Genomic DNA, 25050 nt, shown 5'->3' with positions numbered 1-25050 from the left:
ATTACCCACTCTAGTTACTTTAAGAAAAAAATGTGAAAGTGTATGCTAATCCATGAAAACGCACATCAATCTTTATGAGTCGTTAGTGGAGCATGTGTGGTTAACCAACACACTAATTAGGGACTATAAAGTTGAAATGATGACACAACTCAAATATTATCATTAATTAATAGAGCGTGATTGATTTATCAACACATTAATTTTAGTTGATAAAAGACATTGAGGTTGTCAAGTGAGTTTGCATGGTTTTTCACATCTTATTTGTGATCCTTGGTATCTCAGTCACAAATTGAAGCGCATCATCGAGACTAAACATCTCATTGATAAAATTCAGTGAATCTCAAATCATCTAGGACTTTCATATAGTAGGACTTTCATATAGATTGGGATTGGTAAAATACATTACCTACCTTAAATGAATCCGTGATTAGATTACGACATCTTTTTTTCTTAATTTTGAATTGCATTATTGGATCCTAGCCTTGAATACTAATTTGGGTTAAAATATCAAGGATTGAACCAACTAACTAAAATTTTGTCTTTATTTCACAAAGATATGTCTTCAAATGGTGAACTACCTCATCCTCCTCCTCCATCAATCCACAACTTCACTTTACTATCAGTTCTTGCTAAGGACAAACTTGTCGGTCCAAACTACATGGACTATATGAGGAATATGAAGATGATGCTTCGCTATGAGAATAAAGATTATGTTCTCACTACTCCAATTCCAGAAATCAATAAAGAAATTGCCACTCATGAGGATATTGCTGACTATAATCAGCATGTGGATGATGTCACGAAGGTCTATTGCATTATGATTGCAACTATGACACCTAAGCTCCAAAAGACTTACGAGGATTACTAGCCATATAAACTTAACACGACTTTGTATCAAATGTTCCACAAGAAAGCAAGATAGGATCGTTATGAACTGGTCAAGTCCCTGATGGCATGTAAATTAAAAGAAGTGGAATTTGTGTGTGCTCATGTGCAGAAAATGCAGAGGCATGTGGAAAGATTGGAAAAGCTCAATGTGAACTTTGATAAGCACCTTACCATTGACATGGTCCTCAACTCTCTGCTCAGTAGTTATGATCATTTCATTTTAACCTATCATTTGAACAATACAGAGGCCATATTGATTAAGATTCACAATCTGTTTTGTGTTCAATACTTGCATGTCCAATAGTGAAAACATAGATCCCACAAATCAGGGTTGCATATACACATAGGGATTGTTTGTTATGCTCAAAACGGATTTGTGGTAGTAGAGCCAAGGATTGTTTTTTATTGAATTTGATGCAATTGGTTGAACTTGACAATTAGGGTTTATGGCAATTAAACCCTTAGGCCTTGGGTTTTTTGTAAATTAGGGTTTCATGACCCTTGTTTTTGAACATTAGCAAAAGGGTTTTAACCCTTTCCTTTGGCTTACCAATTTTCGAGATCTAGGGTTTCCGAACCCCAGGGTTTTCGAATTTTAGGCAAGGATTGAAAACATTGCTTCCCCTAGGGACACTAATATGGACTAATAAAGGGACACTAATATGGACTAATAAAGGGTGACAATGGGTGTCTCGTAAATTATCATTGGTTAATGGAGCGTGTGTGGTTAACCGGCATATTAATTAGGTGATAAATAACATCGAGAGTACGAAGCCAATTTGCATGATTATTCACATCTTATTTGTGATCTTCGGTATCCCAGTCACAAATGGAAGAGCATAATCGAGATTAAACATGCCATTTAATAGTTCAATGAATCTCAAAAGATCTAGGATTTTCATTTAAAACCTAATTCATTTAAATTTTATTTTTCGTGGTGAAACTTGTAAAACGACATTTACCTACCTTTGAATAATTTACAATTAGATTACGACAACCCTCTTCTGAATTTGAATTATTTAGTTGGATCCTAGCCTTAATGTTTCATTTGGGTGTTATATTAAGGATTTTCTTATCTAATCAAAGCTTGTCCTTCTTCTTTTTTAGATGTCAACTTCCAACAATGTTTTTGGTTCCTCCAACAACAACTCCTCCAACCACTTCTCGCTCTTGATCATCTGCTCAAAAGTCACTTTCGATGGAACCAATTATAATGATTGGATGTGAAACATCAAAATGGCTTTACGGTTCGAGGACAAGGAATATGTGCTCGAAAAAGAGCTGAACGAGATTGATGAAACAAAAGCTACTCCTGAACAAGTGGCTGAGTATATGAGACACTGCAATGATGCTACCAAAGTCTCATGCATCATGGTGGATACTATGACTGCAAAGGTTCTATGAGGACTACTGTCCTTATGAGATGAACAAGGATGTACTTGATGGTGAAGTACCATCAACGAGCTCGTCGGGAAATGTACGAGGTTGTGAAGTCCTTCATAACAAGCAAGATAAAGGACATAGAGTATATTACGATCCACTTGCAACGTATGCAACGATATGTGGATCGTTTGTTGAAGCTCAATGTGAACTTCGATGAGGAATTGGCTATTGACATAGTCTTGCACTCATTGCCTAGCTGTTATGATCAGTTCATCATGACTTATCATCTGAACAGCCAAGTAACCACATTGACTCAACTTCAAAGCTTGTTGAGAACTGCTGAAAGTGGAATGAAAGGAAAAAGGTGTTGTCTCCACTTCTACTGTTGCTGCTCATGTCTTGGCCATATGGAAGGAAAGTGTCACACCCCAAAACCATGAACGGCGGAAACGTTCTGGGGCAGAGGACGTCATGTACAGTATCACAACAATGAATGGTAGTAAACAAGCAACAACATCATCCATTGCATTAATAATATAATTTCATACAAGTGTGTTCTGTCAAGTTATATAGGCACCAAAAATATATATCAAAATAAGAGATGAGTCTTGAATGAGCTCCATCTTCTCAAAACCTGGCACCGGTACCTGTTTACTAGTGACCTGAGAATACAAGTTATTTTGAAAGAGAGTATCAGCTTTAAAGCTGGTGAGATCATAAGTATATTAGTGTCTGTATTTGTATGAAAATATTTGTAAGATGTTTTGTAAGATGTTTTGAACTCTCCTAGAAAACCCTATGTTTCCTACTAAAAGAAGTCTTCTACCAAGACATCTAGTGTATGTATGTGTGTCTCTTGTAAGAGTGTGTATTTTCCCAAATCCGGCTATCATTAACCAAAAATATAGTTTTTTACATTACTGTGCATCGTGTGAATGTTCGAGAAGTGAATGTAATGGGAAAAATATTATACTACTGTAGTATTGTAATAAGTAACTACTGTTGTACTAACTACCTTAAACCAATTGTAATTTAAAGTAACATGTGATTGGCCTGTATCCTGCTACCGACTCTAGTAAAACAACGATGTAGGACGCCGTAAGAAATGACATTTGGCACCCGTAGACTTGTAAGTCCCACTGTAGCGAGCAGCAGGGTGTAGGATAGTCAATCCAGTATAGATCTATACGCAAACTCATACGCTCCTCAATTAAGGAGATTCTGGATACAAAAACGGTCATGGCAGGTAGTGCCATGCCCCGTTTAGTGGCTCACATAACTGCATGAATGTATATGTAATGTATGTGCTAGCTGTATTGTGTGTTCTTTCTCTGTCTAGCCTGTATGTATTGTAATGTTCTGCGTGTACTAGCTGTATTGTGTGTTCTCTCTCTATCTAGCAAGTATTGAAATGTACTGTGTGTACTAGTTGTATTGTATGTTCTCTCTGTATCTAGCAAGTATTGACTCATGAATGAACTAGCTCTTTGTATGATTCATTGTTCTAGTAACAATATTAGTAACTTCCTAAACTACGCCTATCGTAGTTTACTAGTAATATGACTTGTACGTATGATCATGAATGTATACCCTTTCTACCCAAGGGTATTGAATTGACTGATAACACTTTTATGTCTATATATGTATACATAATATATAACTAATATTTAGATGAACTTCGGACGACTAACCGATGCCCTAAAGCCACATCCAAACAAGGAAAAGGAGGTAAAGCGAGCTAGCCTTCCTAAGTCCTTTAAACATTTCTTATATAACTATACATACATAGGCATGCATTTGACAATATAAAGTATAAAAAGAGTTTAAGTAAAAGTATTTGACAAGCAGAAGAGTTTGTAAAATAGTTTGAAGCAAAACAGTTTGATAACACAGTTTGAAAAGTATGAAAACCACTTGTTTGGTAGTTATTAATCACATATGATTGATATAATAACTATAATTATTCAACTTGTATCCCCCCCATAAAAGCATTTAAAAACATTTAAAAGTTCGATTTAAGGGGTATGAACTCACCTGTAGTGAGTGGTATGGATGAACTGATGAAACATGATTGCTAGGCGTCAAATGAAGTCTTGAACACACACAAGGATCATAGTTAACATATAATACCACATATATGTATCTAATTAGTCTTTAAATATCTAATCAACAAAGTTAGGACATCCTAGGACATGCTAAACACCTTATATAAGTGTTATAAGTCCCAAGGATTGCATCTATGTAACGCCTGTGTTTCCGGGCTTGCCATATTTAGCAATATAATAGTCTAGGTTAACCTTTGTAACCCGTTTTGAAATAATAAGAATATATTATTTGGGTATTATGTGTTTTGTGCTTAATTGCTTAATTATGTGGTCTGATTAATTAAGAACAAAAATAAGCGTCAAAATTTAAGTGTAAAATAAACTTAATATCTTTGGTTAATGTTGTAGTAGTCGAAACGAGGTTTCCGAATATATATAGAACGCCCAAATCTGACTTCGTATGAGGAAGTTATGATTTATCGAAGTTCCGGCTTAGCGGTATACAGCCTGAAATACTCGAATTGAGATCGAGCGGTTGTTAGCCGAAGCAATCTAAATGAGAATCAAAGATCTCATTGTTGGTATCGAAGCGATAAAAAGTTAGGCGAGAACGGACGTCAAACGAAGAAGTTATGAATTTATAACGAAAGTTTCTGTCGCGGCCTATTAAAAATAATTAATAAAAATAAAGTCAAAATTAGCCGACGGAGTCTAAACGAAAGTCGTAGAGCGTGGTCTCACCTTCGCGTGGATATAAAGAACGTCGAAAACGGAGTTCGTATGAAGAAGTTATGAATTTCCGAAGTTTATTAATCATTTTATATTTTTATTTAATTCAAAATCGGAGGTATTATCCGAAGCCGTGTCACCGGTGTAATCCGGAGTACGCCCCGCGTACGAGGTTATGCTATCGCGTAACTCCGATAGTGTCGACACTTCGGATGACGCATGCAATGACGATTTCGGACGCGTACGCGCTGCGTACGCCTATACGCCCCGCGTACTCCGAGGTTCCAGCCTCTATATAAAGGATCCAAAGGCAGCCTCATTTCTTGTTCATTTTCTTCTCTTCTCTCTGGTCTTTTGCATCGTTTTTCGTGCCGAAGCTACCCCGAAGCCCCGGTATCATACTCTAGCCCCGAGGCAAGTCCCGAGACCCCGAAGATCCCGAGAAGCGCGGTTCCCGAGTCGAAGCTCTGCCCGCGAGAAGTTCGATTTTCGAGGAGATCTTCCAGATCTGCTGAGGAATACTACTTCTATAAGCCGTAGTGCTGTCGGATCGTCTTCTGATCAAGTGAGTGTGTAGTTATTTCTTCTAATACAATAATACGAAGTATTTTATATAAAAATACGTGCTATGTGTATATATTTGGTTGTGTTATGTGTGAATGAGTATTCACTCTCTTCTATCTTATAGATCTGCTTATTTCTTTATGAGATATGTGTTATGTGTGTGTGTGCCTCATCTGTTATGTGATATATGTGTTGATTCAAGCATGCTATACAGGTTTTCTTTAAACTATGTATACAAATGTATATTTTTATCTACTAATATGTTGGGTAGAACATGGGTAGATAGTTGGTGTGTAATAAACAGATGAGAGGCCTCGATGTTGTTGTTGTTATTGATCTAGTTATTCAGCGGAGTATGGATAACGACCACAGACTCTTTCTAGACAGTCCAGTGGAACGCTAGCAGGTTCATAACCTGTAGGTGTTGTGAACGATGTGTTCACCGGTGTACTCTATCCCCCTCATGGTTGCCTTTAGGATATCTATTATTGAGGAAACCCCTTCGCAGTGATGTCCGTCCCGATGAAAATCCTAGATTAGGTCCCTTGAGATAGTTGTTGTTTTAGGGACGTAAAGTGAGGATAACGGGAATGGGTAATCGGGATAGTGATTGGTTGTTGAAATTAAATATAACTTATTTATTGTGGGTTGAAAAACCCTATATGCTCACCAGGCTCCCAAGCCTGACCCACTCAGTTTTATTTGTATTACAGGAAGTGGCACAAGGGCGTAAGATGGATTGATCATCTTGTTGTTTTGTTTACAAGTCTGTATATGTATATATTTGTTGAATGACTTGTAATGTTTATCGTTTATGCTTTATGGTCTGTATCGGAACATGACATCCCGAGTTTTGATTATATAATGAAATGCATCTCTTGATGAAATGCTTTGATAAATATTATTTTATCATGTTTTGTTTTGGGAACAAATTCCGCAACTCTTTCAAATCAAAATGATTTACTCTGAAAATATTTAAAAGCATAAATGAAAATCGGTCTTTTCTGGCCGAGATTTTGGGGATGTCACAATCTAAGTGTTGTAGGACATTACTATTGAGTTTAGGGTTCAAGGGAAACCCCTAATATGAGTTTACGGTTTTGTGACCATCACTCATTGAGTTTACGGTCGTAAAATCATGAGTTTACGGTCATAAACTCATGCTCCTTTAACCATGAGTTATTTTGAAGCTCTACAAGTCCTTAGAAGCATGTCCACTTGAAGTATAAGCCTATGGAAGGGTTTAGGGCACCATTTCACTCCTAAATGGATATTATGGCCCTTGGACCATTTCCATTTGGGTTTACGATCGTAAACCCCTATGGTTTATGGTCTTTTGATGATTTCAAGCCCTTAACGCATCAAGGAAGGGATCTATGCAAGTTTCCAAGGCTTATGAGGGACTAGGGCACACTTCGGCACCCTTTATAGGGTTTACGGTTCAAGAACATCTTGAACCGTGAACACCTTGTTCTTGGTGTTTCTTGGGTGATTTCTTGATATATGTAAGTGTAACAAGCCTTAAGATACTCTATGATAGAAGTACTTACAAGATAGAGGCTTGCAAAGGTGCTAAAAGTCCAAGAACACTAGTGTGTGTTCTTGGTGAAACTTGAAGATCTAACCTTTTGGAATGATTTCACGGATGAAAGCGTGTTAGATCACTAGATTAAGTAATATATCAACTTAATAAGGTTAGAAACACTTACAACTTGAAGATCTAGGAGGAAAAGTCGGATGCTACTTGAGAGGATTTGTAACATCCCAAAAATACCGGTTAAAAATTTCATTTTTAATTTAGATTAATACGTAGAAACATCATTACAAAACATTCATAACAATAATCCATGTCTGAAAACCGGTAACATCATAGTAATAATTCAGAGTACATCCCAGAAATCCATAGTGCGGAAAACAAGAGTGTGTGTGATATGCCGCTACCATGCCGGCTCCTTTCCCCTAGCTGAAGAGGTACCTGAAACAACAACTGAAAAACGTAAGCACAAAGCTTAGTGAGTTCCCCCTTCGTACCACATACCATACAAACACATAACATACATACTGCCAGACTATTCTGGGGTGCCAGACTACCCGGTACGGCCATTCTGGGGTGCCGACTACCCGTGCGGCCATTCTGGGGTGTCGTTTACCCGTGTCAAGCCATTCTGGGGTGCTGACTACCCATGTCAAGCCGTTCTGGGGTGCCGACTACCCTTCGGTCCTAACGACCAAACCTCGGGGACTATTTCACCCCCTACTACTACTACTATCACATATCATAACATAACATATTATCAGACAGATCTGAGACATGCAACGCTTCAAAACCACATATCTATGGTCCTAGGGCATGTTTACCACGTAAAGTTGCAAACTTTACGTGCATGCATGGCCCTATGAGCTCAAACATGCAATTCCAAGCTCTTTAAGAGGTCCTACACTCAATAGGGACCTCAATCACCTCAACCACAGAGACTTTATGCTACTAGGATGTCCAAAAGGTCCAAATCCGAAGTCCTTGCAGAACATTAACCATAAACACATAGGGATTTAGGTTCTTAGGGCTTAAAACCACTTTTTAGGGACAAAAAAGGGGATTTAATGAACTAGGGATCAAGGTAGGAACTTTTCTACCTGAATAAAAGTCCTTCACAGAGTAGATTCTGGATCTTCTTCCCTTCTTGCACTCTTCAACCTTCTCCTTCTTCTCCTAATCTCCAAACCACCTTCACAATGCTAAAAAATCACCCACAAGGACACAAAGGGGCTAGGGTTCGTTCTACAGATCTCTGGGAGTGCTAGGGGAAATGGAGGTTGGGTTAGATCGTTTAAATAGGGTGCAAACACCCGGGTTAGGGTTTTAGTCCAGACAGGGTCTACTCGCCGAGTCCCACGAGCCTACTCGCCGAGTAGACAGAGTAGATCTCGCGTCTAGTCCCGCTTCTACTCGGCGAGTTAGTCCTTCAACTCGCCGAGTCCAAGGTTAAAATGCAATATATAAGGAGAGTTAGCAACCAAGAATACATACCAGGAACCAGGTGCTACAGGATTTGAGTTCTAACTTTGAAATGGTGAAAAAGTGTGAAAAATGGCTAAGTGCCATATATATAGTCACTAGGGTTTACGGTCCAAATACCATTTGGTCCGTAAACTCCAAACTCTTGAAGTTTTTGGAACTTTATTGTTGTACAATAAACCCTAGGGCATCCTCTCTCCTGAAATCTCCCGAAGTACTATCTTAAAAGACTCAAACTTAATCCAAAAAGCTTGAAAGTTAGTAGAAACTGTTCTGACTTCTATTGAATTGAAATGTTGTACAAAATAGAAATTTCGGGTTTTCACAGAAAGGGGAAGAAGAGGAAATCTCCCTTAAAACAGAATTTGAAAAGAAAGTCCCAAGCAGGGTTCTCAAGCAATGGACCCAAAGGAAAAGCCAGCTCTGATGCTCCTCCTGCCTCTGGCCCTAAAGTGACTACTTGCTTCTACTTCCATGATAAAGGGCATTAGAAACGAATTTGCCCCGAATACTTGCATGATATAAAGGATGGAAAGGTGAAGCCAACCTCAACAAGTATTTACATTATCCTATCTAAAAACTCGTCACATTCTAATTCTTGAGTCCTTGATACATGATGTGAATTCACATTTGCTCTGACTTGCAGGGACTAAAAAGAAGTGAGGATGTGGAGCATGGGAAGATGAACTTGATTATGGGCAATAGGAGATCGTCACCTGTTACCAATATTGGTGTTCTTCTTTAGTTCTTAGTAGTGAGTTATGTTTAGATTTGAACAATTGTTGCTATTCGTCAGAAATGACGAGAAACATCATTTCATTTCATGGTTTATATTAAAAAAAAAGGTTTTAGATATTCTTTTGATAATGAGAATGGTTTTATTTATGCTTACAAAAATGGAGTATTTTATTTTGAAGCATTACCTTGTGATAACATGTATGAAATTGTGATTGTTGTAGACAATTTAGGTAATAGTGTTTTGCAAAATGATTCGTCTAATGGTTTAGACAAAGTCTGCTTGTGGCATTGTCGTCTTATACATTTTAACAAGAAACGCATTGCCCAACTCTAAAAGGATGGAGTGTTGGAATTATCTGAATTAAGGTCAGATAATACATGCGAATCATGTTTGCTTGGAAATATGACTAAATCACCTTTCACTGGTTCTTGTGAAAGAGGTGCATGATTGTTGGATCTCATACACACAGATGTGTGTGGTCCCTTCAAATCCACCACAAGGAATGCAAATCGATTCTATGTGACTTTCGTTGATGATTATAGCAGATATGGATATATCTACTTAATCAAGCACAAGTCGGAAACATTGGAAAAGTTTAAAGAGTTCAAACATGAAGTTGATAATCAATTGGGCAGGAAGATCAAGATGCTTAGATATGATAGAGGTGGTGAGTATCTTAGTATCAAGTTCTATGACTATCTCAAGGAATGTGGAATTGTTTCGCAGTTAACACCTCCTAGGACACCACAATTTAATGGTGTGGCTAAGAGGCATAATCGAACCTTGTTGTACATGGTTCGTTCCATGATGAGTCGAGATTCACTTCTAATCTCATTTTGGGGGTATGCCTTAGAGACTGTCGACCACATTCTTAATCTTGTCCTAATAAATAAGGTTGTCAAAATACCTCACGAGATGTGGATAGGGAAGGTTCCCTCATTGGCACATATCAATGTTTGGGGTTGTGAAACTTTCGTTAGACGAGAGACTTACGGCAAGCTTGAACCTTGAAGTGAGAGATGTATTTTCATCGGCTACCCACAACATCCCTTTGGATATTTGTTCGACAGACCTAGTGAAAACGTGGTTTTTGTAGCACAAAGGGGAGTCTTTCGCTAGAGAGAACTCATATGTAAAGAGTACAGTGGAAGTATAATTGATCTTGAAGAAATTTAAGAGTCAAAGGATGAAGGAACAACACTAGCGCTCAACCCGAGGAAGAAACTCCTGTTGAACCAGTTGACGAGTCGTTGCTTCTTAGGCGTTCTAGTAGAGTTAGCGTTCCGCCTGTGTTATATGGTTTCCATATAACCACAGAAGGTGATATGCTTGTCAGTGATAGCACACTGGTAAATTTGGATGATCTTGTTAACTACAAGGAAGCAATGGCGGTCCCTGAGTTTGCCAAGTGGAAAGAGGCAATGAACAGCGGGATGAAGTCCATGTATGACAACCAAGTTTGGAATTTGGTTGACAATGTACCAGGTCGTAAGACAGTTGGGTGCAAATTGATGTTCAAGAAGAAGACCAACATGGATGGAAAGATACACATTTTCAAGGTCTGACTGGTTGCGAAGGGCTTTACTCAAACCCCAGGGGTTGAGTATAATGAGACTTTCTCACCAGTGGCTAAGATTAAATCTATTAGGGTTATGCTAGCCATAATTGCGTTTCATGATTATGAAACTTGGTAGATGGATGTCAAAATTGTTTTCCTTAATGGAAAGTTGGCTGAGGATGTTTACATGAGTCAGCCATAGGGTTTTGTGGATGCTAAGTACCCCAATAGAGCGTGTAAGCTTGAGAAATCAATCTATGGATTGAAATAAGCTTCTCGCAGATGGAATTTTTGCTTTGATGAGAAAGTCAAAGAGTGTGGCTTCTCTAGAAGTGAAGATGAATCTTGTGTATATGTCAAAGCTAGTGGGAGTATAGTCACCTTCCTGGTATAGTATGTTGATGACATACTACTTATAGGAAACAACATTCCAACCTTGCAGGAGGTTACATCCTGGCTTGGAAAAGTGTTTCGTTATGAAGGATCTGGGAGAGGCTGCTTATATTCTGGGAATATGGATTTTGAGAAATAGGAGTAGAAGACTAATTGGATTTAGTCAAAGTACATATTTGGATGAAGTGTTAAAGCGTTTTTGCATGGAGAATTTCAGGGAAGGAGAATTGCCTATCCAGAGCAATACCAAACTGAGTAAGACTTAGAGTCCGAGTACCGATGTAGAGATAACAGAAATGAGTCGAGTACCATATGCTTCCGCCGTTGGACCGATCATGTATGCTATGAAATGTACTCGCCCTGACGTGGCTTTTTCTTTAAGCATGATTAGTCGATATCAGGGAAATCCGGGTAAAGCTCATTGGATAATGGTCAAAAACATTCTTAAGTATCTGCAGAACTAATGACTGGGTCCTTGTGCTTGGTGGCATTGATGACTTAAGAGTTACTGGGTATAGTGACGCCAACTTTCAGACAGACAAAGACAACTTCCGTTCTCAGTCTGGCTGGGTGTTTACCCTTAATGGAGGAGTTGTGACTTGGAAAAGTTCCAAGTAGGAAACAATGGTTGATTCTACCTGTAAGTCAGAGTACATCGCAGCAAGCGAAGCAGCAAAAGAGGTTATATGGTTGAAGAACTTCACTGGAGACTTTAGAGTTGTGCCAACCATTAAGGAGTCGATGGAGATTTTATGTGATAATAAAGGAGCGGTTGCCTTGGCCAAAGAACCAAGAGATCATGGCAGATCTAGGCATACTGACATAAAATACCACTTTATCAGACATCGAGTAGAAGAAGGACATCTTGTCGTAAAGAGGGTATCATCTGAAGAAAATCTTGTCGATCCCCTCACAAAGGGTCTTAGTAGGGTTAAGCACGTTCAGCATGCGATGAACATTAGTCTGAAGGATGATATTAATTTTAGTGATTAGATAGATATTTAGAAACTTATAACAAATAAATGTAAATGACATTTGATGATTAAATAATAAATATTTATTTATGAGTATCGTTTACTATCTTCTGTCAATTGTTTATCATTGTGTTTCACTTTTGCATGTTTACTTCCCGAATAATTAGAGTATTCAAATATCCACAATCGATCATACTTTGGAAGTAAAAAATGAATTAAGGCTGTCATGAATTGGGTTGTAGATTGTCTAAGGTTTTAGACATAATAATGGTTTACTGCAACATTCATGAGTACTTTTGAAATGAGGATTTAAGTGTTGAATTAAATCCACGCTCGGAGAATTACTTCATGGAATTTATCACGAGTAATTTCGAGACGATAATATCGTATAATCTTTAAGCGGAGATATTAGTTTTTGTTTACGAGTTGGTTGTGCATTGATATTGTGTAAACGCATCAGTAACTTGATGTTATAAAACGTATTGTTGTAGATGATTTGATGAGTAAATAATGCAAACATATAATTCAAAGTTTATATGTTCCTTTTTTTCTAACAGGAAAAGCGATATTTCGGGCTCCTCGATGATTTGGTGTTGACTTATGTGTCGGGCCTAGTCAATACTTAATATATATATATATATATATATATATATATATATATATATATATATATATATATATATATATATATATATATATATATATAATAGTTTAATATTTGTAGATAATTTTTAGAGAAGATGCATATTAATGTTTTTTGTTAGGTTAAACTTTTTGAAGATATTTAAAAAAATAAATTTATATAATAATAATAATAAATTGTTATTTGCTTTTTTTGGACTATTCGGTTTTATTTTATAATCCAAAACCAATCTGAAATTCAAAACAATAATTAGTTTTAGTTGAAAGTTAATCCAAAAATATGAATATCCGAACTAAATAGTCAAATCCAAATTTTTGAATCGAAAAATTCAATTTTATTCAAATAACAAATAGTCTTAACTGGGCGTAAAGGGGTCATAAATCACCATGTCATCTCAACATTACGTAGAAGAGCTTGTTCACGCCGTGATATGGTGGAGGTGAACTCACGCATGGGCCGTGGCGCCGACACAATATTCATCTATGAAACTAACTCACTTAAAAAATAATAAATTATTAAGAATAATTATAAATGTAATTTTTAAAGTGTGTTTGCTTTTATTCTTGTAGTTTTTATAATTGTTTGGGTGATACTCGCATTGCTTATTGTAGTATCTTTATTTTGTCACGTGTGAAAAACAAGGTCAGAAATAATAATAATATTATTATCAAACTCAAGTCGACTGGAGCAACTTTATTCATGGTCTTAAATACAGGTGTACTTTTTTTATTCTACCCTAAGTCAAGTTTGAGCTGCTCTCTTTGATTTACAATCGTAACTTTAATACAAGTCTCTTAGTCGTATATATGAGAGAGGGATAACCCAAAAAATTGAGTAAAATGTGTTAAATTCAACAGCTCGAAAGTTTGTTTCAAAATCCTCATACTATTTTAAGTGGAGAGTGTTAATCATCTTTTTCTTGAGTGTATGCTAGCAAAAGCATTGATTCAGAAACTGAGTCTGTGGTGTGATCTTAATCTGTTTAAATTAAATTCAGTCGATGTGATGTCTTTGTATTTGAAGATTATTTATTTAAGTATGAATATGAAGAATATCTTGGAAGTTATTATCTACATGAACTGAACTAAGTGTGTGTTTGACCAATCGAAACCTCAAAATATATTATTCGAAGATATTGTTATTTTTTTTAATTGGGTGGCACATCGGAAGCATAAATTCTCTATTCCGTGGAATTTATGGATTCAACCCCCATTTTGAACTTTATGATGTAATGGTTCTGTTTCGCTTTTAATTTCTTACTTAGATTTTTTTGTTTTTTTTTTTATAAAAGTTCAGTCATTCAAAAAAAAATTAATAATATAAATATTTTTAATTGTGTCTAATTTCTTTCTTATTTTAAAACTTAATTAATCAATTTGACGTGAATTTTTTCTTATTCAACTCTTTGGCTATTTAATATAGAGATTTTCTAATATGTGTTAGTTTTAATTATAAAAATATTACTATAATTTAATACGAAATATATATATATATATATATATATATATATATATATATATATATATATATATATATATATATATTATAGGGATTATTAATTCATTTCATATTTAATGATGATAATATTATGCATTTCTTATTTAATTAATTATATGTGTCCTTAGGACTAGAGGTGGCAATCGTGTCGTGTCGTGCCGGGTTCGTGTCGTGTCAAAACACTAAACGGGTTGAAAGTACTTGACCCTGACCTGACCCATTTAATTAACGTGCCGTTTCGTGTCAACCCGTTTATTTTCGTGTCGAGTTTCGGGTTAGGGCTATACCTTGAAATATGTCGTGTCATGTGAGGTTAAAAGATTGAGTATGTTGAAAGAGTAGGAGTTTGGTAGGCGGAAATGAAAAACTAATTGTTTTGAGGTAGAATTGATGAACCCATAGCAAGTTTATATGACAAAATTAAAAGAGTGGGAGTTGGGGAGGCGGATGACAAGGTCATGAGGATGTGAGAGTGGTGAAAGAGATTGGGTAGTTTGGGAGAGAATGGAAAAACTGAAATTAAATCTTGATCTAGACAACTAAATCATTTCAACATTACAAAACAATTCAATTCGAAGGTTTTCTTTTACTTATACTTTTGGTTTTGTATCTTTCTAGTTTATTTAAATAATTCAAAAAACCTGCATCTAAATAAACGAGTCATATTCGAGTTGAAATTCTCAACCCTAACCTTACCCATTTAATTTTTGTGTCGTGTCGTATCAACCCGTTTATTTAAACGGGTTGATATATCTTACCCAAACCTGTTTAGTTCGTGTCGGGTTCGTGTCGAGTTTCGTGTCGTGTCATTTTTTGCCACCTCTACTTAGGACGCATGTTAAAAACACAAAGCTTATTTATACACTCTTTTATAGGTATGTTTGACAACAAATTTTAAGAAGTTTTAACTTTTTTTTTTAGTTCAAACTACAGCAAAAGTTTCGTTCCTTATTTAGAATTTTATTTTAGATAAAAAAACTTTCAACCTTGTGAAATAGTTTTTTAAAAGTTTTTAGTTTTTAAAATTTACTTTTTATGCTATTTTACATATTTAAAAATGTATAATTATTTTTGTCTTGCTATTTTTATAGAAATAAAAGCTATAACTTTCAGTTTTCTAATTTCCAACTAACAGTTAGTTTTTGTAAAAATAAACATTTAATTATTAATTTATTTGTTTTTTGTGCTAATAGAGTTTAAGATTTAGGTAAGAGAAAATGACAAAAATAGCCAATTATACTAATTGCATTACAAAAATAGCCAAAAAAAATCGGGATTACAAATTTAACCACCCATTTCGCAGGTGAGAAGGCCCCATCTGCGAAATGGGCATCTCATCTGCGAAAGTACAAGTGCCTGAAGCACAGCTGTGCTTCAGGCACTTGTACTTTCGCAGATGAGATGCCCATTTCGCAGATGGGGCCTTCTCACCTGCGAAATGGGTGTTTAAAAGGTATAAAAACGTTTTTTTTTTTTTTTTTTTTTTTTCATTTTCACCATTCTCTACACAAAAACTCTCTCTAACTTTGGGCTTCTCTCGGAATTTTGGCTAGTTTTTGAAGAAAATGGAGGATTATGTCAACAATCCCGCAAATATGGTTAGATTTTAACTCTTTTAATGTTTAAAGTTATTTTTTTTTTTATCAATTGTTGTATTATTTAGTGTTAAAAAAGGGTAATTTTGTTGTGTTTGATAGTTTTAGTATATTTTTAGTATACTTGAAGTTTAAATGCAAGTAGAGACAAGTAGAGACTGCGTGGATAATGTTTACAATTTGTTATTTTTGTAGTTTTTTTAGTTGTTGTATAACCTGAAATCTTGTAAATTTTTAGCCTATAATTGTTTATATAAACTGTATATATATTTGTCGTATAATATTTATAAGTTGAAAATTTGTCGTATATATATTGTTAGAAATTGTTTTTATTTGTCGTATAAGTTGAAAAATTTGTATAAAGTAGTCGTATAACTTGCAAAATTGTTAGTTTGGTTGTCGTTTTATTTTTAAATTTTTTTGTTTATATGGTTATGGTTATATAATGTTAGTTTTAATTAGAAAGATAAAAATTGTTTATATATTTGTCGTTTAAGTTGAAAATTTGTTTAAGTTGAAAATATGTTTAAGTTGAAAATATTTATATAATTATGTATGATATTGTGATCTATCGTAAATATATTTGTTGTATAACTTGGAAAATTGTTTATATATGTGTATGTTATTGTTTTTTATCGGAAATATATATATTAGTAATTAAGAAAGTATTTGCAGTTCGTAATATATTTAAAAAAAAGTATATTTTTTAGTTATCTAATTTGTTTTTGTGTTTTTTTTTGCAGCATGATTTTAGTTTAATGAATACGAAAGCCTTTGCGAACCTAAAAGGCTCTGGCGGTAACATATGGGAAGTCTTTGAAGTTTTAGATGATGCCCGACGTGCTATTTTCAGAAATACCGTCTTTGGCTATTTTATTGATGTCCCTCGTTTACAAGGGGACGCTTTATTGTTTCATAAAATGTTCCTTCATCAGATCCGGCCGGACCCTGTTTTATCTCCAGATGGAATAAAACGTTTATATTTTCGAGTAGGCAATACCAAAATGGTTTATGGGCCGGAAGAGTTTTGTTTGATTACCGGCTTCAATTTTGGGGAGTATCCAAAAAACATTGGGAGAAAAGGGTCGGAAAAATTAATAAGCAGTAAAAAAAGATGTTTACTGCGTGAACGGCTATTTCCGGACCATACTAATAGTTCGGTGAAAATCGGCGACCTGAAAAGTTTAATTTTAAATCAAACATTCCTAGCACTTGACGACCTTGATGCAGTTAGAGTATGTTTGATATACCTTTTGTGTGAAAGTTTTTTGGGCAAAGAAGTTAACGATCGGGTGCCACAAGATTGGTTTTATTTGGCTGAGAATTTGGATCTCTGGAATACGTATATTTTCTTTACGTTAAAAGTTCTATTTTATTAAAGTTATAATTTATATAATAATCAATTTTGTTTTTTTTTTGTTTTGTTAGCTTCGCTTGGGGTAGCTATCTATGGGATTTTACTTATGTTGACCTTGAGGATACGTGGAATAAGATACATCATTATTTATCACTTCCTGAGCGTGGTCAAACTTTAAAGTATTCCGTCTCAGGATTTACTGCTCCAATTAGGGTATAAAAATTTTATTATATTTAAATTGTTTTATTGTTATATTTTTTATTTTAATTTTAACTTTTATTACTGTTATTGTACAAAATTGTAGATATGGATATATGAGATGATTCCGGCTGTTCGTGCATGTGGATTTGCATTGAGAAAAAATAAAGACTTGCCTCGGATGAAAAGATGGAGCGGAACAAAAAAATTGAAATGGGTTGACGTGAACAAGATTTGGTCAAAGATGCAGGTTTAAAAATAATTCGTTTATTATTAATAAAGTTGATTATTATAGTTTTATATGCATTTTTAATATGTTTAATTTTTTAGGAGGGGCTACCACCAAGACAAAACTTGTTACCGGGTGATGGTGAGATGACATCTTTTTATTATATGTCATTTCAAGAGTATGTATATGGTGAAGGGAAAGCAGTTCCATCCCCAGTACGGGACCATTTTAGGAGACAAGACGAATCTTCGTCTAGTATGTCGTCCAGTGGTCGCTCTCATGGTAGAGGTCGGGGCAGTGGGAAACACAAGCTAGACGAGTTGTTGAAACGGGTACATGCACTGGAGCAGCATGTGTTTATGAATCAACAAAAACCTACAGAGGTTTTTTATGAAGAAGTGAATAATGAACAATTTTGGAACGACATTATTTTTGAGGAACTGACAGTGTCACAAAAAAATTATGATGAACAGGTTAGTTACACGCTACATTATTTATTAAATTTTATTAACATATATGAATACCTGTGTTCATATTTTATATTTGAAAATATAGGTTGTGCAAGATGAAGTGATGAATAAAAACAATACAACTCAAAATGTTTTTGGTGATACTCATAACGACAAGGTTGTTATAGATGTTACCTTTACGATTTTAATAATTACTTTTTAATAAAGTGTCTTTCGTTATTAAGTAAAAAGTTATATTTTTAATGTAGGTGTTGGAGGAGAGTAATCAGTATGCGGGGAACAAATTTGATGATGATGTGTTTGATGTAAACGATTATAGTGAAGTTAAAGAGGTTATTATATAGTTACATTAATATTAATATTTTGTTTATTTAGATATTATTGGTTATTAAATTATGTGTATTTCGTTATTAAGTATAAAGTATTATCTTTAATGTAGGAGTGGGAGGAGAGGAATGACAATGCAGGGAACAAATTTGATGATGATGTGCCAGATGAAGACGAACTTATAATAATGGGAAATGTAGATTATTTTCATGATGATGATGATGACAAAGAAGTTACACCCGATAAACCTAGGAGTCGAAAACCATCACAATTTTTATGCACTCCTTACACCGAGGTATTCGTTTTATTTATAAACTGATGATTTTATGTTTATGTGAATTATCTGAAAGATATACATTTAAACATTTGAATATTGTTTTTAGTTGCACACGACACCGAAACAAAAAAGAAGAACAAAAAAGAAGGTTGGTATGAAATCAACAAGCCCCGTTCCTCCTCCAGTTTTTGGTGTTGCTCATGACTTCTCCATGTTGCGCCTGCAACCTTACGTAGCAGGCGGTGAGGATGTCATCCAAAATTATGTATTGCATTCATACGATGTGCAGCATCGTTTGTTTAATTTCGTGTTAGATAGAGATTTTTGGAGCTCATTGTTTGGGCATACACACGACGGATGGTTGGAGTCAGCGGTAAATAAATTGTTAATTAATTCTTTTAAAAGTTAATCGTTTTTTAGTCAATAACAAAAGTATCATGTGTGCAGCATATAACCATTTGGTACCGACTTTTGATGGAGAGACGGTTTGAGAGCGACCGACATACAATAATGCCTCCAAATTTTTTTGTTTCTCATGCTTTGGAAGAAGGACAGGACTGGAGGGCGTTTATGGCTGGTATTGCTACATACCCCAACTTCATGGTTGCTTGGTGGGATGTTGATACGGTAAACTTAATACTTTATATTGAAAATAATATCGTTTTTTTGTTATGTTTTTGTATTGTGATGTAAATAAACATAAATTTATTTTCTGATCCTTATACAGGTCTTATTGCCGATTCATTCATCCCCTAATCATTGGCTATTTGGGGAACTACGATTAGCGTCAATGGAAGTGCATATTTATGACAGTCTTGGTAGAGGTGCTTATGAAAAATTCCAATCCGAAGGAATCTTTTCCAAATTTGAACGTCGGGTGGCAAATTATTTGGACAAGATTAAGTATTGGGCGCGGAGGAACATCCCAAGGATTCCATTGAATATGCAATTCATTTATGAAGAAAACGTTCCCCAACAAAGTAGTCATTTGGGAGATTGCGGTGTTTTTCTTTGTATGTTTATGGAGCAATTGGTTTCAGGTCAACCAATACGTGTTCTTATTGACCCAAAGAACGCAGCTTTAGAGTTCCGTCTCCGGATGGCAAAAATTATTTGGGGGTCTAGTCTTGCTCCTCTGTAGTTGGATTATATAAATGTATATACAAATTAATGTTGGATTTCATTATTAGTTTATCTTTAGAGTTTACTCAACGGATGACAAAAAATATAACGTTACGACAATTACAACAATTTAATGACCTACTAATTACTTATCAATAAATTCAACATAAGAACGACCACAACATTTGTTTTAACGTTACAAATACAACAATTTATTGACCAAACAACTTCAAAACCATAAAAACAATATTGAAAAACTTACAACTTGTAAACAAGAACTGCCAAGAACAACACCCAACTACAAACCAACGCTATCTTTAACTTCTTATTTTCTGATTGAAAGAGCTTATTAGAGTTAGCTACTTTAGCTATTACCATAGAAGATTGGTCCTTCTCTTCATCAACCCAACTGATAAACCCGCATTTTGGTCCCTGTTAAATTTAATATCCACAGTAAGAAAATAAATTTGTGTCATGTAAACACGAGGGTTTAAATTTGAATGACGGTAAGAACATGATACCAAATACGGGCAAGCGTAGAACAATCTTCCTGGGTTTTTAGCTGTACCCGAAATCCTAACGATACGTTCTCCTCCACAATTGCAGTATGCCATTAGCCTTCTTATTCTTTTAAATCGGAGGTAGTTTCTCAGTTAAATTTTTTCATAATGAGTGACACCCATTTATAGAATAAATCATATTACGGACAATTCTTTTTGACTATGAAATAAACTGGTTTGACTATGAATTCAAAAAGTTCAACTATGGAATGCAGACAAGTACATTCTGTAGTATTGTCATGTCGGTCAGTGAAATTTGACTATGAAATGAACTGGTTTGACTATGAATTCAAAATGTTCAACTATGAAATGCAGACAAGTACATTCTGTAGTATTGTCATGTCGGTCAGTGAAATTTGACTATGAAATGAACTGGTTTGACTATGAATTCAAAATGTTCAACTATGAAATGCAGACAAGTACATTCTGTAGTATTGTCATGTCGGTCAGTGAAATTTGACTATGAAATGAACTGGTTTGACTATGAATTCAAAATGTTCAACTATGAATTTAAAGGGTTAAACTATGAATTTTGATCAGTAGAGATACAATATCTTCTATTTATAATTCCATTTGTGTGATCATTGTAGAGCACAATTATCGATATTGAAAATGAGTAGTCACAGCCAAAGAACCTTTTCTCAACTACCAATTTTCTTGCATAACCTTCAAAGAACAAATCCTAATACCTTCACAGCCATTAAGAAAACCGATAACAACCGCTTTCAATTCTGTTTTGTGGCTTTAGGTTGCGTGGTATAACATACTTCTTTTATTGAGTTATACAATATTTCATGGTAATCTATGTCGATTAGTTCTTACATTACACTAATATGTCTTCGTTTTTATGTAGATTCGTACCTTCCTTAGGTGCATGATACCGCTGATATATGTAGGTTATTTACCCCTTCTTGGGAGCTTTCTGACAACAATGTACTTCGCAGTGGCTTTAGATGGAAATCATGAGCCACTACTCTTAGCACTTGGTTTGGGAACCTTACAGTGTGAAGAATCATGGAGATGGTTCATGATGAGGTTAAGAGATTGTTTAGGTGAGGACACAGAGGTTGGTTTCATAAGCAACATGTGTGATAACATAGACTTTGGTGTTGACAGTGCCTACCCGGATTCCTATCATGGATATTGTCCTAAAGATATAGCTCGAAAGATACGTGAGTCTATCGGACATAACAATACGGAAGTCGAATCGTTGTTTTGGAAGTCATGCAATGCATATAGCGTTGATGATTTTTACTTGTGTTTCGAAAGGTTGCAAAGTACATGTAGGCAACCACCTTTCTGCACCTTGCTTATGAGTCCAATTTACTGGCTTGACGATATACCGATTTCAAAATGGACAAGAGCATTTTTCCCAAAAATACGTTACAATGTTAAATCGATTGACGTCCCTGAAATTTTGCAAATTATATCCTCACGTGAGTTTCCTATAACAACGATAATTGAGTTAACCACCACGTCGATAAAATCAAAGTATGCTGAGCGGGCCGAACTGGCTGGTAAGGGAGATTGTTATGTTTTGTTTTTTTTATTGTGCTGCTATTTTTATTAAAATATCAAATTTTACAGGGAGGTTGTCTGGTGGGTTGACCCCTTACGTTGAGAGTAAGGTTCAAAAAAGTCTCAGCAAGTCTTACAATTGTAATGCAAAACGTTTGTATGGGGATACATTTGAAGTCCATGACACTTTTGCCACCAACAACGTACAACTTGAACGAAGGGTATGTAGTTGTTGTAAATGGCAAAAAAGCGGTATACCATGTGGTCACGCTATAGCATGTCTAAGAACCCGTACATCTGAGTCCATTCAGAGAATGGTTGAATACAAGTTCACTAATTATGTGTATCGAGTTGCATATGGATCTGAGTTGGTGAATGGTATACCATCATATGAGCATTGGGAAATACCAAATGAAACGGTGGTCCTGTTACCTCCCTCAATGCAGTAGTTATTCATGTAGCACATTTATGTTTTATGTAGTATTATGTATTAGTTTTTTATGTACTCCGTTTTTATTTTACTGCTGTGTTACGTATTAGTTATCCATGTACCCAGTTTATTTTTTATGTCGTATTATGTGTTAGTTATTTATGTACCCCGGTTTTATTTTATTGCTTTCTAAATATTGGCTATTGAGGGAACAACATACATTAAAAGAAATGGACGTTTATTAAATAGTAACGGCTAGACACATACAACAAAAAGACTCCTTACTTTCCTGGTGCAATGAGTTGTCAACTCAAACAGCAATGTATTGTGTTGTCATTCAACTGGGGATGAATTGTCAACTCGAACAGTGATCTGTTGTGTTATAAGTATAGTACACTGCATTCGTCAGTTAATTTTGACTATGAATTGCAGACATATTAGAAGTTTGAACTGCGATTTTGTGTAGAAACTACTATAAATTGACCCTAAGTTACACGCAAAACGTTATTAAATTAACCAATATAGTTGTTCAAATATTGTTTTTTAGATTCTACCCTCTTTGTTTCAATCCAAATGACTTCTATATCATGGAGCAATGAAGAGTTCTTGGTTCTTACACATGCTTATATTCATGTGTACGAGACAAGCAAGTTGAATGATCCAATGTTTTGGAGCCGTCTAACAAATATTTTCAATGCTGCAAACCGAATGGCTACAAGAAACGATCGTGACGAACTAGACATCTTAGCAAGATGGTATGAAATGAAAACCGAAGTTCTATTATTCAACGATCTTTATACCAAAATTGACGAAGCCCGTCTAAATGCTACTGAGGATGTCATCTTGGAAGCTGCTAAGGAGGAATACAAGTCATTAAGTAACGGGTTGGAATTCCAGTTTGAAGCCCCTTGGAATATTTTGAAATATATCCCGTTTGTTTAAAATCTATTTTAGTTTATTATTTCAGTACTAGGTTATTTTCATGTACTAGGTTATTTTCATGTATTTCTTATGTATTTCGTATGTATTTCGTTTGTTTAAAATCTATTTTAGTTTATTATGTGAGTACTAGGTTATTTTCATGTATTTCGTATGTAATTCGTATGTGTTTCATATGTTTAAAATATATTTTAGTTTAGTATGTGAGAAACTCGTATGATTAAGTTGAGTTAATATATATATATATATATATATATATATATATATATATATATATATATATATATATATATATATATATATATATATATATATATATATTTTAGTTTATTATGTGAGAAACTCGTATGATTAACTTGAGTTAATAAATGGCCATTGCATTAGTTATCAAAATATATTAGAATACATTAGTAACAAGATTCCATGAACCATTAAAACATCACAACAATTACATGAAAAAAACAACATAATACGAACAAAGCATTAACGTAAAACACAAGTCCATGGCTTATTCTTAACACAAATTAGAGCGGTCTACTTGAAATACTGTTTATCTCTAACAACCTTCCAAACTTCCTCATATTCGAAGTCTCTGCCTTCATGCTCAAAGATGTAAAACTCTGTAACAACTTCCAAGAACTCTTCTTCGTCACGACAACGAACATTGTTACGTTTCGCATAACTACATGCTCGATTGAACCATGTCACTTCCTCCTTTACATCCGTCCACTTAGTAACAACATCTGATTTTTCTCTTTTTTGCCCTTCTCCCATCTCATGGTTAAACAAAGATGTGATGCGACTCCATTCATCACCAATTAGGCAATGCGGGGGAGCAAGTAACGGTTCACCATCCTTAACACTTAGCCAGCATCGTGTTAGAACTAACACCTCGTTTGTCGTCCATGGCCTTTCAGAATTGGAACCAGGTACTTCATTCAAAGAACTTGCTGCATTCGACGACATTTCTAATAATGGGAATTCGTTTCGTTTAGGTGATTTGGGTGTTTGGTTTATAGATCTTAAACATCTATTTATATAAATAAATAGACTATGAAATAATACTTTGACTACGAAATGGTTATATTTGGACTACGAATTTCAGCTTTATGCAGTGTTTTGTCATGTCAAACTGTCATTTATCTCTTGTCACTAAAGGGACCCACTGGGATGTGCAGGTTACTACAGTGACTTGTCATTACTGTCTAGTCATTTCAAAGTTCGACTTCTCATTACTGTCTAGTATGTATAAATACCACTTATTGCTCCAGTTTAATACAACATCGATTTTATTATGAGTTCCTCACACAAATTCGAAATTTGCTCATGCAACGAAGTAGATTGTTACTACTGTGATTCGGTAGACCCTTTTTTTACACCCTCTTCAGCCGGGTCATATATGTCACATGAAAATTTTGAAGAATTAAAGAAGGCTGAAGCACAACAAGAAGAGGACAAAGAGTCATCCCGACTTCTCACTCAACTTGCTAATGATATAGGTTCGGAATGCAAACAAGCTGAAGAATGGATTGACCTCAATAAAAACAAAATCAAAGAGCATAAAGATTGGATAAAAAAGAGTAAGAAGGCAATCAAAAC

At 35.0% G+C, this 25050-nt stretch overlaps 3 protein-coding genes across 3 annotated transcripts; all 3 read left to right on the top strand.

Moving 5' to 3' along the window:
- Positions 1-15922: 15922 nt before the first annotated feature.
- LOC128132444 (uncharacterized) lies at positions 15923-17403 on the top strand. The gene is made up of 2 exons (XM_052769021.1): positions 15923-16027; positions 16768-17403. The coding sequence occupies exons 1-2, from the start codon at positions 15995-15997 to the stop codon at positions 17401-17403; spliced, it is 669 nt and encodes a 222-aa protein (XP_052624981.1). The 5' UTR covers positions 15923-15994.
- Positions 17404-17440: 37 nt separating this feature from the next.
- On the top strand, positions 17441-18406 carry LOC128132105 (uncharacterized). Its single transcript, XM_052768145.1, has 3 exons — positions 17441-17594; positions 17686-17829; positions 17910-18406. Exons 2-3 carry the CDS (start codon positions 17701-17703, stop codon positions 18375-18377), a joined length of 597 nt encoding a protein of 198 aa, XP_052624105.1. The 5' UTR covers positions 17441-17594; positions 17686-17700; the 3' UTR covers positions 18378-18406.
- A 930-nt stretch (positions 18407-19336) lies between these two features.
- LOC128132104 (uncharacterized) lies at positions 19337-20175 on the top strand. Its single transcript, XM_052768144.1, has 2 exons — positions 19337-19509; positions 19610-20175. The coding sequence occupies exons 1-2, from the start codon at positions 19357-19359 to the stop codon at positions 20021-20023; spliced, it is 567 nt and encodes a 188-aa protein (XP_052624104.1). The 5' UTR covers positions 19337-19356; the 3' UTR covers positions 20024-20175.
- The last annotated feature ends 4875 nt before the right edge of the window (positions 20176-25050 follow it).

This window comes from Lactuca sativa, chromosome 2, assembly GCF_002870075.4.
Source record: "Lactuca sativa cultivar Salinas chromosome 2, Lsat_Salinas_v11, whole genome shotgun sequence".
Taxonomy (NCBI): Eukaryota; Viridiplantae; Streptophyta; class Magnoliopsida; order Asterales; family Asteraceae; genus Lactuca; species Lactuca sativa.
This window is presented reverse-complemented; position numbering and strand designations above follow the sequence as displayed.